This window comes from Oncorhynchus nerka, linkage group LG21 (genome assembly GCF_034236695.1).
Source record: "Oncorhynchus nerka isolate Pitt River linkage group LG21, Oner_Uvic_2.0, whole genome shotgun sequence".
Classification (NCBI taxonomy): Eukaryota; Metazoa; Chordata; class Actinopteri; order Salmoniformes; family Salmonidae; genus Oncorhynchus; species Oncorhynchus nerka.
The window spans coordinates 2,113,759-2,127,273 of NC_088416.1; the positions used below are offsets into that span (position 1 = coordinate 2,113,759).

The window sequence follows — 13,515 nt, forward strand, 5'->3', positions numbered from 1 at the left end:
CAATTTTACATTAAAAAGGCGGGGTTATTCATTGACTGACATTAGCTTCGTCCAGAAAAATTGGTTCATTAAACACTAACCACTGAACATGCGCTGTAGAGAGTAGGCGGGACTTCCTGATACTTTTAGCATTTCGGTCTCTCTCGTTGAAGGGCACTTGTTCAATTCCGTGCACAAGGGTCGTGTGTGGTGAAGGTAAGAATAGTGACAATCAATATAACATCTAGCTTTATTCATTTCCCTACGTTTTATAACAGCGTTGTCCAGGACGCTGTTGCTTGTGGTGTCTCTAAAATGCCCGTTTAGTTGTTTGTCAGTACCAACTAATCTTGCTAGCCAATATTGCTAACGTTAGCGAGGTAGCTCAAGCCAGGTTGTTTGCTAACGTTAACCTCTAGCGGTAGCTAGCTAGCTACTGCCTGCCAGGTAGTTTTTGAATGAAAGTGAACCAGCTAACAAACTAGTAATACCCACACAAATATAGCAATCCGCTTTGGGTTGAATGGTACCACACAATTACATGATATAATTACTGTAACTAGCTAACGTTACGTTAGCTCATTGGTTTTCACTGTTGTGGGAAGAAACTGCCTGGCTTGCAGACCGTTAGGCTTGTCAACTAGGGCTACTGAGCTTCAATGTTACAGGCAAGTTGTCTTGAGTAATTATTTTCCCCCGAGTCCAATAAGTACGGACATTAACTTCTTGCGCGTGGGTGTTAGAAATAGGATATTCCATAATTTGTGGTTGGCATTACTTTTACTTGCCCTCTAATCCTCCCATTATCAATGCATTGTAATTGACTGAGTAATCTATTTCTCTCTGGACCAGCTACTATCCAACATGGGCGGACACGACGCAGGAACCAGTCACCAGTTTACTGGTTTTGCCAAGTACTTCAATGCATACACAATCACAGGCAGGAGGAACGTAAGTTCATGCATGAATTACTGTGCAAGATGGTGTGCAACCAGTTCACATTCTCAGAAAGGTCACACGTGTGTTATTCTGTCCACAGTGTGTCTTGCTCACATATGCAAGCATAGCCACCATTGCCCTCTTCTTCAAGTTGAAGCCCAAGAAACAGGCGGCTGTCACGGCAAAGTGACGTGAGTGTATTGCATAGGATTCCGTCAGTTTCTCGTACCCATTTTGTCTAGCAAACTTACTGTTTTATTCAGAAATGTGTATGACTAATCGGGAGTCTTTGTATGAACAATACATGTTTCTGCCTGGTGGAAAGCTAACTGTATATTTCCAATGTGTTCTTGTTTCCCCACAGGTGTCCTGACTGTTCTGTAGTATAGTGGTCGGAAGTTTGGCGGCAGCTGGATGTGCTTGTAAGAAATAAGGCCATTATTTGGCATCACTGTGTTATTAACAATAAAAACTATGTAAAATGTAACCCGCCAAGTCATTAAAAAAGTGTTTTATTTACACAATATGCACCAGTATAAAATACTCTATACAGCATGACAGCCACATAAAGCTTTTGTGGCAGTGTTTGTGGCAGTGAAACATGGTCTCTTTAATAGGCTAGTTATGGCACACTTTAGGGGAGTAGGGTGACATTGCACCTAGACACTGGTCCTGGGTCAGATTTTCATTTCCCCACTAAGGATTAAGATTTGAGGCCAAGCTTATCCTGGATCTGTATCTAGGGGCAGTTTCACCCCTGAGCCATTTTAGGCTGGGTGGGCTCAATCAGATCCTAGATCAGCTTGATGGTGCTGTAGCTTTTGGAACAACCATGATCCTTAGGTCTGCATCACAGACACACTTCAGTTGGGCATTTTGCTTTGATCCACTGTGGTTGGATAAGACTTGAAATTTCTCATCTTACACAACCCCAGTTTCTTTTTTTTTTTTTTTTTAGCAGGGGGTTCTCTGAATGTCCTCATGGGTTGTAGGCCCCTGCAGCCAGCAGTAGGTTCCTGCGGGTGAAGTGCAGGTGAATGACAGGGGTGGACTTGGTCATGTAGGTGCCTAGCAACAGCTCCTGGGAGTTCTCTGGCAGATGGATGTGACCTGTTGCCGCGGTGAAGTCATCCAGCTCCACATCATCAAAGGCCTTCAGTGTATCCCACAGTTTAACAGTGTTATCCATTGAGCCTGGAAAATATTATTATATAAGTGGAGTGGTGGAAAACTACAAGCATACATTTCTTGTAGACCCAATATCCCCCTAAACCATACTGTGCTTGCTCAGATATTTTCTTTTCGCATTGTCTTTAAGTATTGTGGGTGCATGACCAGGCCAGCACAAAGGGCTCAGTAGTGTGAAAAGGCTATTACATGTCAGTAAAGGGACACCAACCTGAGGCTAGTATCTCTCCATCCCTGCTGAACTTGAGGGCGTAGATGGTGTCAGTATGTCCCTTCAGCTCTCCGACCATCAGGCCGTGACCAACGTCCCACAGTAGAACCCTCCCGTCAGTTGCTCCCGAGGCCATGAACTTCCCATTGGGGGAGAAGGCCAGGGAATGAATGGGGCCCTGGGAACCAAACCAGTTTGAGATATGGAGGTTGTAACATCACACATACTACTCTTGTTGTGTACAGTATGCAACAAGTTATTTCAAATTGTACAAAAGGACATGTTGTGAAAAAAATGAATTTAGGCTGTTCCTCCTCCCTTTCAAGGTGTAGTCTCCCATTTTGTGCCTACTAAACCTTGAACACCAAACCATCCTATACACATTCTATTGGGAGAGAACAGACCACCAGGTGCCCTACGACCTTGAACTCTTCGTACTTTGTGACCCGTGAGGATGCGGACACAGTTTCCATTCAGGACGTCCCAGAGGCGGATGGTACGGTCAGCTGAACCCGTGGCCACGTAGTTGGAGTTAGGGTGGAAGAGGGTGCACGTGATGTCAGCCAGGTGACCCGCGAACATACGCAGGGGCTGGTAGTGGTCTGTCGCCCACAGACTGCGGAAGAAGACCAAGCAAAACCTCAAAAAGACCAGTGGCTGTTTTCTTGTGACCCATCAGGTAAACAAAACCACTAGACATAAATTAAGCCTTGACTGAACATCCTTTTCAGTCCAGGAAACAGGCCCAAAGAATGCCATTCATCAATTGCATTGAAACAAATGGAACATTAGGTATTTATAAGGGTTCTTACCGAGCGACTCGGTCATGTCCCCCAGAGATAAAGTAGTAACCATAGGGTGAGAACTGAGTGTCCCAGACAGGGTAGTTGTGTCCTTTATACCCCACCAGACAGGTGAACGTCTGCAGACTCCACAGTCTGACCGTACCGTCCTCAGAACTGGACAACAGGTAGTTCCTAAAATACATGATTAGAGGAGAATTTAAGTTAACCGTAGAAATAAGAACACTAGAAAAGACCGTAACTCTAGTGTTTCAATTCTCTATGAAGTTTACAGTTAATTCAAACTATGTATCCTTGCCTCCTAACATTAGTCCAATACGCCACACTACATGATACAACCAGGTCCAGTTCTCCAAGGACAGATTAAGCATAGTCCTGGACTAAAAAGCCCTTAGACTAGGGGTGTCAAACAGTGTCGTTTCTTGACTGTCCAGCTAACTAATAATCACTAGACAGTCAGGGAGCATAAAAATTCCATTAACAATGTATAGTGGACTCCTTTTTAGAAACATTTGACGTCAAGGAAATAAGACTGCTTCAGTGCGGCCTTCCAAACTAGAGGTCGACCGATTAATCAGGGCCGATTTTAACGTTTTCATAACAATCGGAAATCAGTATTTTTGGGCGCCGATTTGCAGATTAAAAAAATATATATATATTTTTTTATACCTTTATTTAACTAGGCAAGTCAGTTAAGAACACATTCTTATTTTCAATGACGGCCTAGGAACGGTGGGTTAACTGCCTTGTTCAGGGGCAGAATGACACATTTTCACCTTGTCAGCTCGGGGGATCCAATCTTGCAGTCTTACAGTTAACTAGTCCAACGCAATTACGACCTGCCTCTCTCTCGTTGCACTCCACAAGGAGACTGCCTGTTACGCGAATGCAGTAAGCCAATCAATCATAATCACTAGTTAACTACACATGGTTGATGATATTACTAGATATTATCTAGCGTGTCCTGCGTTGCATATAATCTGACTGAGCATACAAGTATCTGACTGAGTGGTGGTAGGCAGAAGCAGGCTCATAAACATTCATTCAAACAGCACTTTAGTGGGTTTTGCCAGCAGCTCTTCGTTGTGCGTCAAGCATTGCGCTGTTTATGACTTCAAGTCTATCAACTCCCGAGATGAGGCTGGTGTAACCGAAGTGAAATGGCTAGCTAGTTAGCACGCGCTAATAGCGTTTCAAACGTCACTCGCTCTGAGCCTTGCAGTGGTTGTTTCCCTTGCTCTGAGTGGGTAACGCTGCTTCGATGGTGGCTGTTGTTGTGTTGCTGGTTCGAGCCCAGGGAGGAGCGAGGAGAGGGACGGAAGCTATACTGTTACACTGGCAATACTAAAGTGCCTATAAGAACATCCAATAGTCAAAGCTTAATGAAATACAAATGGTATAGAGGGAAATAGTCCTATAATTCCTATAATAACTACAAACTAAAACTTCTTACCTGGGAATATTGAAGACTCATGTTAAAAGGAACCACCAGCTTTCATATGTTCTCATGTTCTGAGCAAGGAACTGAAACGTTAGCTTTCTTACAATAGCACATATTGCACTTTTCCTTTCTTCTCCAACACTTTGTTTTTGCATTATTTAAACCAAATTGAACATGTTTCATTATTTACTTGAGGCTAAATTGATTTTAATGATGTATTATATTAAGGTAAAATAAGTGTTCATTCAGTATTGTTGTAATTGTCATTATTACAAATAAATAAATAAAAATCGTCCGATTAATCGGTATCGGCTTTTAAGGTCCTCCAATAATCGGTATCGGCGTTGATAAATCATAGTCGGTCGACCTCTAATTCCAGACCTCATTGAAGATCGAATGCGCCCCCCGGGGCAAAATCAGTTCAACACCCCTTACCTTATACATTCTCCATTGAGCATTCTTCATAGTCCAGGACCAGATTTAATCTGAGTTTGGGAAAGTGGCCCCCCCACTGATCACTTTATAATATCTTACCTGTCAGGGCTGAAGCTGATGCCGTATACTGGTCCACTGTGTCCGTACAGGATCTTAGACTCACTGGCCGTCTTCTCATCCATGATCCTCTCCAACACGTCATCAGACTCTTTATCAATATTACTCAGGTCTACAGGGAAATGAGAGAGAGAGAGAGAGGGAGCAGATTTAAAGTCATGGTTACTATCAATTTATGTGCAAGCTTATGATCTCAAGTTCAACAATGGTTATAGATGGATTGTGGAATGCTACTTTCAGCCTTGGTCATAACATGAGTTTGGATGTGTGCAGGATGTATTGTATATTATCTCTGTGGTCACCATTGTCATTTACCTGCTGCAGATTTGACCCGGCGTAGTTTCTTGGGTGTGACGCTCCACACCCTAACGGTGGAGTCAGCGAAGCCCCCCGCGATCAGACTGGAGTCATCTGTGAAATCCACCGCTGTCAGACCCTACAGGTCAAAGGTCAAGACAGAATACTGTATGTTACCGCATTGTTTTGTGGTAATACTGTGAGTAAAGTTTTATTCACAATATTAAATAATGATGCTTTAGAAGCTTCACGTTGAGAACACTGAGCTCATCACGAAGTTTTTGTCAACATTGAAATCAAGTTATACTTGTATACTAATAAAGTTGTCATTCACACATTCAAAATCCATATCCAAGCATGGCTGACCTGGTAAGCGTTGAGGAAGGAGTAGAAACAGATGGAGGGTAGGTTGTCTGGGCCCAGACGAATCTTCTTCGTGGCCTCCTTCATGTTCATGATCTTGTCCAGCTTGTCAGAGTCCTTCAGCTCGGGGAGGGGGATTCTTGGATATTAAAAATGAACACGGTCAATTTATACATCAATCATAAGTCATAGTCAGGCAGTAACAGTTGTTTCAATGGGGAGGGACTGCAAATGCTAACAAGCTTCGTGGCTAACTCTAGTGCAAGAATAGAGTACAAATGTTGTTTGTGGTCTCTGAAACATAAGGAAATCTGGGCTGTGTTCATTAGGCACCAAATGAACACAGACTGAAACAGGGACTACCTGGACTGGTCCAATAAGAAATAAACATGTTCATTTCCCCTAGCGAAACAGTTCACTAGGGCGTGTGCACTAAGGAAAACAACTCCTAACTAAAGAAATGTGTGTCAGTGGTGATGTACCTAGTTTGTTGGGGTGCGTTGGGGTCCTGTTTCTTGCTCTTGGAGCCCATGCTGTCCTTCTTGGGTTTCTTCTTCTTGGGTTTGCCCTCCTCGTTCTCTGCCTCCTCATCCTCATCGTCCAGAGGTACCTCGATCTCTGGCTCCTTCAGAAGACCATAGAACAACTGCACAACAGCCAGGAGTGGTACAGTAAGTCTAGTCAGTACAGATCAATGCTCTCAATCAGCAAATACAGAAATGCGTATCTGAAATTTAAAATAAAAGGTATTGCTCACTGGCTTACTTACACCTACATTGACAACACTATCACTTTAAAACAAACCAACTATTACAGATTTTTGCTTCAGCATCACTCACACTGACAGACCCCCCCACACACACACACACCTTGGCTTTGTTGGCATCTCTCTTGCCCTCCCCAGCCAGACTGCCCGACATAGCATCAATCTGACTTTTACTCCGAGGCATCCCGTCAAAGATATCAATATAGAGATGTTCCTGTATAATATTCCAGATCTGGTTGTTCTGACGTTCCTGCAGGTGCCTCTTCAACAGCTGGTAAGATAACATACGATACGTTATTGTCAACTGCCACAGAGACCTTGACATTTCTGGTTTTCCAAGACTACTTACCTGGTAGGAGTCTCGGGAGATGCGGAGGACAAACTTGCTGGTCCTGAAGTCCAGCATGGTCTCGTTTCCCTTCATGTGTTCCTTCTTGGACATGCTGGAGAGGATGCGGAGGTCCTCCTCGTAGTAACACTCCTGGTCACCGCTGAACCTGAGGTAGGGAGAGACAGCAGGGAGCAGAGTCAGTGGATCTAACATCGAAATAACGCATGCATAGTGTCACATTACACCGAGTTAGGCAGCTACAAATAGAACAGGTTGTTTCCCATTTGATTGTGGAACTCATAAAAGTCCCTGACAAATCAATACACCAGTTGGACCTACAATCAATAAAAGACATGTACTTGACAGGCAGGAACTTTGGAGACGCTACAAGGGAGCAACAACACTACCAGTCCACAACACTTACTTTTCAAAAAACTGTTTAGCCTCATTCTCGTGGTTGTTGTAGACCAGCTCCAGGTACATGTGGACAAACAGTGGGTAGAAGACCTGGGAGAGTTCAGCTCTGTGGCAGTCCAGGACAGACTCTATAAACTTCTTTAGGCCGTTATAATAGAGTGGGTAGAGGACAGGGTCCCCCTGCTGGCTATAGGCCGACAAGACAACGTTGACGTCTGGTTGGTCTTCCCCACCTGATGCTGCCACCACTGTACAAGCACAGTTGTTAGAAGAATGAACATATATTGGAGTAGCTAACTAACAGTAATAGAACTATTGGTCTTACCCATAGTACTTTCGGGGTTGGGGTGCTGCGACTAGTAAAGGCCCGGTGCACTACTTTAGTGAAAACAAGAAGCTAAATGTATTTGAGTGTTTACCTGCGTTTGTAACCAGAGTCTGATAATTATCTGTACTCCACAAGTTATCTGTTAACTTGTGGAACATAAAAATACTTGTTTTATATATGTTTTCCAGTTTCTTGAAATACTAAGAAAATGCAACTTATTTCTTTGTGAAAAGTGAAAATGGTCTATTCATTCCTTTTCCATTTTAGTAGACGGTTCTTATCCAAAGCAACTTAACTGTAGTGATGCATACATTTCTCATACTGCCCCCCCCCATGGGAATCCAACCCACAATCCTAGCATTGCAAGTGCCGTGCTCTACCAACTGAGCCACATCATCAGAATCACTTGATGTCTCAGTGTACTCAATTACTGTATTATACGTTGTTTTTCTTCATGGTGATGGAAAGTCTACCGGTACTAACCTAGATCACCAGCCTATGTACAATACAGTCATGTACATTTACATTAGGTGGTTTGTAAGGATGGTCAATTGTGTTTTTTCTATTTTATTTGGTCAAGAAAAATATTAAAACCCTGCCCTCGAATATAAATGTTTGAGGGTGGGGTTTTGTTCATTCTGGATTCCATTAGAATGACAATCGCAGGGACGGGGCGACAACTCTTACAACTGCAACTATTGAATTCTGCAGGATACTGTTCTGAATTATACAACTACCTTTTTTGCCAAAGCAGATGCTGGAGGGAAAAAAGTGCTTCACGGTAACAGACCTCTATATCAGTCCGCTTATACTAGTAAAGGCAGAGTGCACTACTTTTGTGAATATTTTTTTGCAAAAATATTACTATTTTGCATTACTATTTTTTTAATTTTTTTCAGGGGGTGCTCCTACTTCCCGCGGCTATGGTCTTATCGCAATAACTGTTTTCATACATCTACCAGTATGAGGAACAAAAACAGCAGTTTCAGGACTGGCTGTCAAGCTCTCTCGTGTTTCATTCATTCAACAGTAAGCCAACTGGCAATAACAAATCAATTGCATTGCATGCCCTTGTGAATACGCAAAGTTATAATCATTTATTTGGTATCTTAGCTGGGTAGCTAGCTAACAAGGCAAATAAAAACAATACGCATGACTTTTGAATGTGATCGCACGAGACCTTTTGGGGGTGCGGTGGCCGGGGGTGCGACGGGGGTGGCGATTGACACTCGGCTGAGGAGAGAGTTGGCATCCCCCCCATCAGCACCGACACTTGGGACGCCACCCGATCCAGCTCCCGCCGACTCGGATACCGGGGAATCATCTGCATCTGCAGATAAGCCCGCTTCTCGCCGCAAAATGTCGACCGACTCTGTCAATTTATTCCTCTTGAGAAATTGCAACACCGCGAGCAGTGTCTGTTGATCTTCACCCGATCCCGCAGGAGATTTCGATTTACCGCCCGAAGACGTAGAACCGGGTGACGAAGAGTTTGCATTGATGTTTCCAGACCCATCGTTTGTTATTTCTGTTTTTATGTCTTTTTCGACCTCCAGATTGAGCTGACCATCTTGCACAGCCGCCATTTTCGAAATGAAGTGCGCATGTACGGGCAAAATAAAGAAACGTGGACCGCACAATATCTGCCATTCTGATTGGTCCCCCGAAAGAAGAAATTGTAGTTTCGTTGGTTCTCAGTAGTGTAGGCGAATTCTTAGAGAACCGTCATTCCTGTACAGCAGCCAATCAAAATTCGAGTTTATAACAATTTTTATTTTTAGAAACGATTTATTATGGCCAACTCATATTTCTTGCTTGTAGAAATATTGTGCTATGTTTACATTTTTGTATCATATGAAAATCTTGTATTCGTAACTTAGTTAACATTATTGAAGAGGACAGCTAATAGCTTAGAGATAAATATTTTTGGCATTAATTGTATTGCTTTTAGTTTTAGTTGGCATATATTTTTCACCTGCTGACAAAAATATACAAAAAATGATTATCCTTGACTGGGGATCTGTGATCTATATGTGCCAGTCATGTGTCAGTTGTACCAGTAGGTGGCGCTTTGGGCCCACTGTCACTTTCCCTGACGTTTGAGAGAGAGATCAAATCTCCTTAAAGGGATTCGGCAATACCAGTATATTTTTTTATTGCTGATGTTTTTAATGAAATGGTGTAAAATAAAAGAAAGAAAAAGCAATAAATGTTTATATTCTAGTCATTTAACAGACACTCTTATCCAGAGTGACTTACAGGAGCAATTAGAGCTAAGTGCCTTGCTCAAGGGCACATCGACCGATTTTTCACCTAGTCGGCTCAGGGATTCGACCAAGCGACCTTTCGGTTACTGGCCCAACGCTCTTAATCGCTGAGCTACCTGCTGCTCCTTCAGCAATGCTGTGCTGTCAATCTATTCTACGAGAAAGACATATTGAGTACGGTTACATGCACACAATAATACAATAATGCAGTTTTGATTTTATTATTGTGCATAGTCAGATTAATATAATAGTTAGTTTAAACTGTTTACATGCTTTGCAAGAAGAACGATTTTCCTAATAATCCAGTTTACATGGACACATCTGAAATCAGGCCTGATCAGACAATAAGGAGGAACTTAGGTGAATAAGTAAACATTTCCTCACTCAAACCGATAGTACTTTTGATCAAAATAGCTTATTAGGCCAGAGGCTTTCAATAAAACAACATTTCACCGATTTCTGAGTCATGAATTCACTATATAATATATATATATATATATATATATATATATATCAGGAGTCATGTGACCCATTTTTGCAGTTGCTTCAGTATAACACTACAGTGAGAGAGAGAGGACCAACTCCAATGAACTAGTTTCAATGTATGGAATCACTTCAGAGTTTCTTGATTTTGGGTAAACTTCTCCTTTAAATGAATGCAGAAAAATCCAATTAAGATAAAAATACTAAAGTGTTTACGTGACTATTGCCATACTTGGCCTACTGTCATAATTATGTGTAATATTCAAATTATTCAAATTATTAGTGTGCATGTACATTTACATTTACATTTAAGTCATTTAGCAGACGCTCTTATCCAGAGCGACTTACAAATTGGTGCGTTCACCTTATGACATCCAGTGGAACTGCCACTTTACAATAGTGCATCTAAATCTTTTAAGGGGGGGTGAGAAGGATTACTTTATCCTATCCTTTGAAGAGGGGGATGACTGCGGCAGCTTTCCAATCCTTGGGGATCTCAGACGATATGAAAGAGAGGTTGAACAGGCTGGTAATAGGGGTTGCGACAATGGCGGCGGATAGTTTCAGAAATAGAGGGTCCAGATTGTCAAGCCCAGCTGATTTGTACGGGTCCAGGTTTTGCAGCTCTTTCAGAACATCTGCTATCTGGATTTGGGTAAAGGAGAACCTGGAGAGGCTTGGGCGAGGAGCTGCGGGGGGCGGAGCTGTTGGCCGAGGTTGGAGTAGCCAGGCGGAAGGCATGGCCAGCCGTTGAGAAATGCTTGTTGAAGTTTTCGATAATCATGGATTTATCGGTGGTGACCGTGTTACCTAGCCTCAGTGCAGTGGGCAGCTGGGAGGAGGTGCTCTTGTTCTCCATGGACTTCACAGTGTCCCAGAACTTTTTGGAGTTGGAGCTACAGGATGCAAACTTCTGCCTGAAGAAGCTGGCCTTAGCTTTCCTGACTGACTGCGTGTATTGGTTCCTGACTTCCCTGAACAGTTGCATATCGCGGGGACTATTCGATGCTATTGCAGTCCGCCACAGGATGTTTTTGTGCTGGTCGAGGGCAGTCAGGTCTGGAGTGAACCAAGGGCTGTATCTGTTCTTAGTTCTGCATTTTTTGAACGGAGCATGCTTATCTAAAATGGTGAGGAAGTTACTTTTAAAGAATGACTGGGATCCTCAACTGACGGGATGAGGTCAATGTCCTTCCAGGATACCCGGGCCAGGTTGATTAGAAAGGCCTGCTCACAGAAGTGTTTTAGGGAGCGTTTGACAGTGATGAGGGGTGGTCGTTTGACTGCGGATACAGGCAATGAGGCAGTGATCGCTGAGATCCTGGTTGAAGACAGCGGAGGTGTATTTGGAGGGCCAGTTGGTCAGGATGACGTCTATGAGGGTGCCCTTGTTTACAGAGTTAGGGTTGTACCTGGTGGGTTCCTTGATGATTTGTGTGAGATTGAGGGCATCTAGCTTAGATTGTAGGACTGCCGGGGTGTTAAGCATATCCCAGTTTAGGTCACCTAACAGAACAAACTCCGAAACTAGATGGGGGGCGATCAATTCACAAATGGTGTCCAGGGCACAGCTGGGAGCTGAGGGGGGGTCGGTAGCAGGCGGCAACAGTGAGAGACTTATTTCTGTCTGCCGTGTAGAGAAGGAAAGAGAAAGGGAGGGAGAAGGACTCAAGAGGACAGAATTAGACACTGTTCATCTAATTCAGGAGGGAAAGTCATGGATGAAATCTCATTGTCAGAGGTCTCAGCATGTGGCCTACAGGAAGGAGCGTGCGGTGGGCCTACAGGAAGGAGCGTGCGGTGGGCCTACAGGAAGGAGCGTGCGGTGGGCCTACAGGAAGGAGCGTGCGGTGGGCCTACAGGAAGGAGCGCGCGGTGGCCTACAGGAAGGAGCGCGCGGTGGCCTACAGGAAGGAGCGCGCGGTGGCCTACAGACAGGAGCGCGCGGTGGCCTACAGGAAGGAGCGCGCGATGGCCTACAGGAAGGAGCGCGCGGTGGCCTACAGGAAGGAGCGCGCGGTGGCCTACAGGAAGGAGCGCGCGGTGGCCTACAGGAAGGAGCGCGCGGTGGCCTACAGGAAGGAGCACGCGGTGGCCTACAGGAAGGAGCGCGTGGTGGCCTACAGGAAGGAGCGCGCGGTGGCCTACAGGAAGGAGCGAGCGGTGGCCTACAGGAAGGAGCGCGCGGTGGGCTACAGGAAGGAGCGCGCGGTGGCCTACAGGAAGGAGCGCGCGGTGGCCTACAGGAAGGAGCGTACTCATTGTTACAGCGAGTGTGATGTGTGCCACTGTACTTTCTCTCTCTCTGCACTTTAACGGAAACTGTCATTTATACCTTCATTTTAGGTATTATCAACAGTAAATAACTCATACTGTAAATTATGGTGCATTGTGGGAAAATGGCTGTATATCGAATGGTACTGTAATTCCACCCCACAGAATACCGTATCATTGGAGCGTTATAAACCTTTTGACCACTAGTGGGTGCATGGTATTGTTGTTTCTGGCTCATTAACATATTTTGAGGCGCGCCTTGTAAAAGGCTATATTTGTTGCACCCGTGAGTGAGAATGTAAATTTTACGGTATTGTACTGGGTGTCATTACACAGTACTTGCTTTGATACCATGTTTATATTACAGTAGGTGTACAGTAATATTAAATACAGAATTTTACTTGCCACCGAGCTGCCTCTAAATTACTGTCCAATTCATGGTAACCCCTTTACAGTGTGGCTAACACACACACACACACACACACACACACACACACACACACACACTCTCTCTCTCTCTCTCTCTCTCTCTCTCTCTCTCTCTCTCTCTCTCTCTCTCTTTTGAGCCACAATGATTCTTGCTATTGCAGCCTGTGTTCAATCATTCTCCCAGCAAGATTTCTGATGGGAATCTTTATCCTTCACTAATCCCTGTATATCCTCTTATATTCTACACTGCTTATCTGACATTAGCCAGACTAGTCATCTTGTCTGAGGACATTGTACATAGAGATTTCATTTAAGATATGGATTATTTTAAGGAATAACATACAGGTGTACGATCTTAATTTGATCTATATTCAGTCACAGCAAAACAATCCTGCAGCGACAGAATCTGAGCGTTTAGTCTATAATGTTGTTTGATCGGTGGTTAGG

The 13,515-nt window shown here is 43.9% G+C and overlaps 2 protein-coding genes across 2 annotated transcripts; one reads left to right on the forward strand and one right to left on the reverse strand.

The window, feature by feature from the left end:
* The first annotated feature begins 87 nt into the window (after window positions 1–87).
* LOC115117293 (ATP synthase membrane subunit K, mitochondrial-like) lies at window positions 88–1,405 on the forward strand. The gene is made up of 4 exons (XM_029645763.1): window positions 88–195; window positions 832–930; window positions 1,019–1,109; window positions 1,283–1,405. The coding sequence occupies exons 2-3, from the start codon at window positions 844–846 to the stop codon at window positions 1,106–1,108; spliced, it is 177 nt and encodes a 58-aa protein (XP_029501623.1). The 5' UTR covers window positions 88–195; window positions 832–843; the 3' UTR covers window position 1,109; window positions 1,283–1,405.
* A 9-nt stretch (window positions 1,406–1,414) lies between these two features.
* Window positions 1,415–9,212, reverse strand: LOC115117356 (transcription initiation factor TFIID subunit 5-like). The gene is made up of 12 exons (XM_065006186.1): window positions 8,796–9,212; window positions 7,295–7,535; window positions 6,889–7,036; window positions 6,643–6,810; window positions 6,256–6,419; window positions 5,777–5,912; window positions 5,429–5,549; window positions 5,096–5,225; window positions 3,130–3,294; window positions 2,756–2,933; window positions 2,318–2,495; window positions 1,415–2,112 (listed from the first exon to the last, which is right to left on the reverse strand). Exons 1-12 carry the CDS (start codon window positions 9,199–9,201, stop codon window positions 1,898–1,900), a joined length of 2,250 nt encoding a protein of 749 aa, XP_064862258.1. The 5' UTR covers window positions 9,202–9,212; the 3' UTR covers window positions 1,415–1,897.
* Between the last annotated feature and the right edge of the window lie 4,303 nt (window positions 9,213–13,515).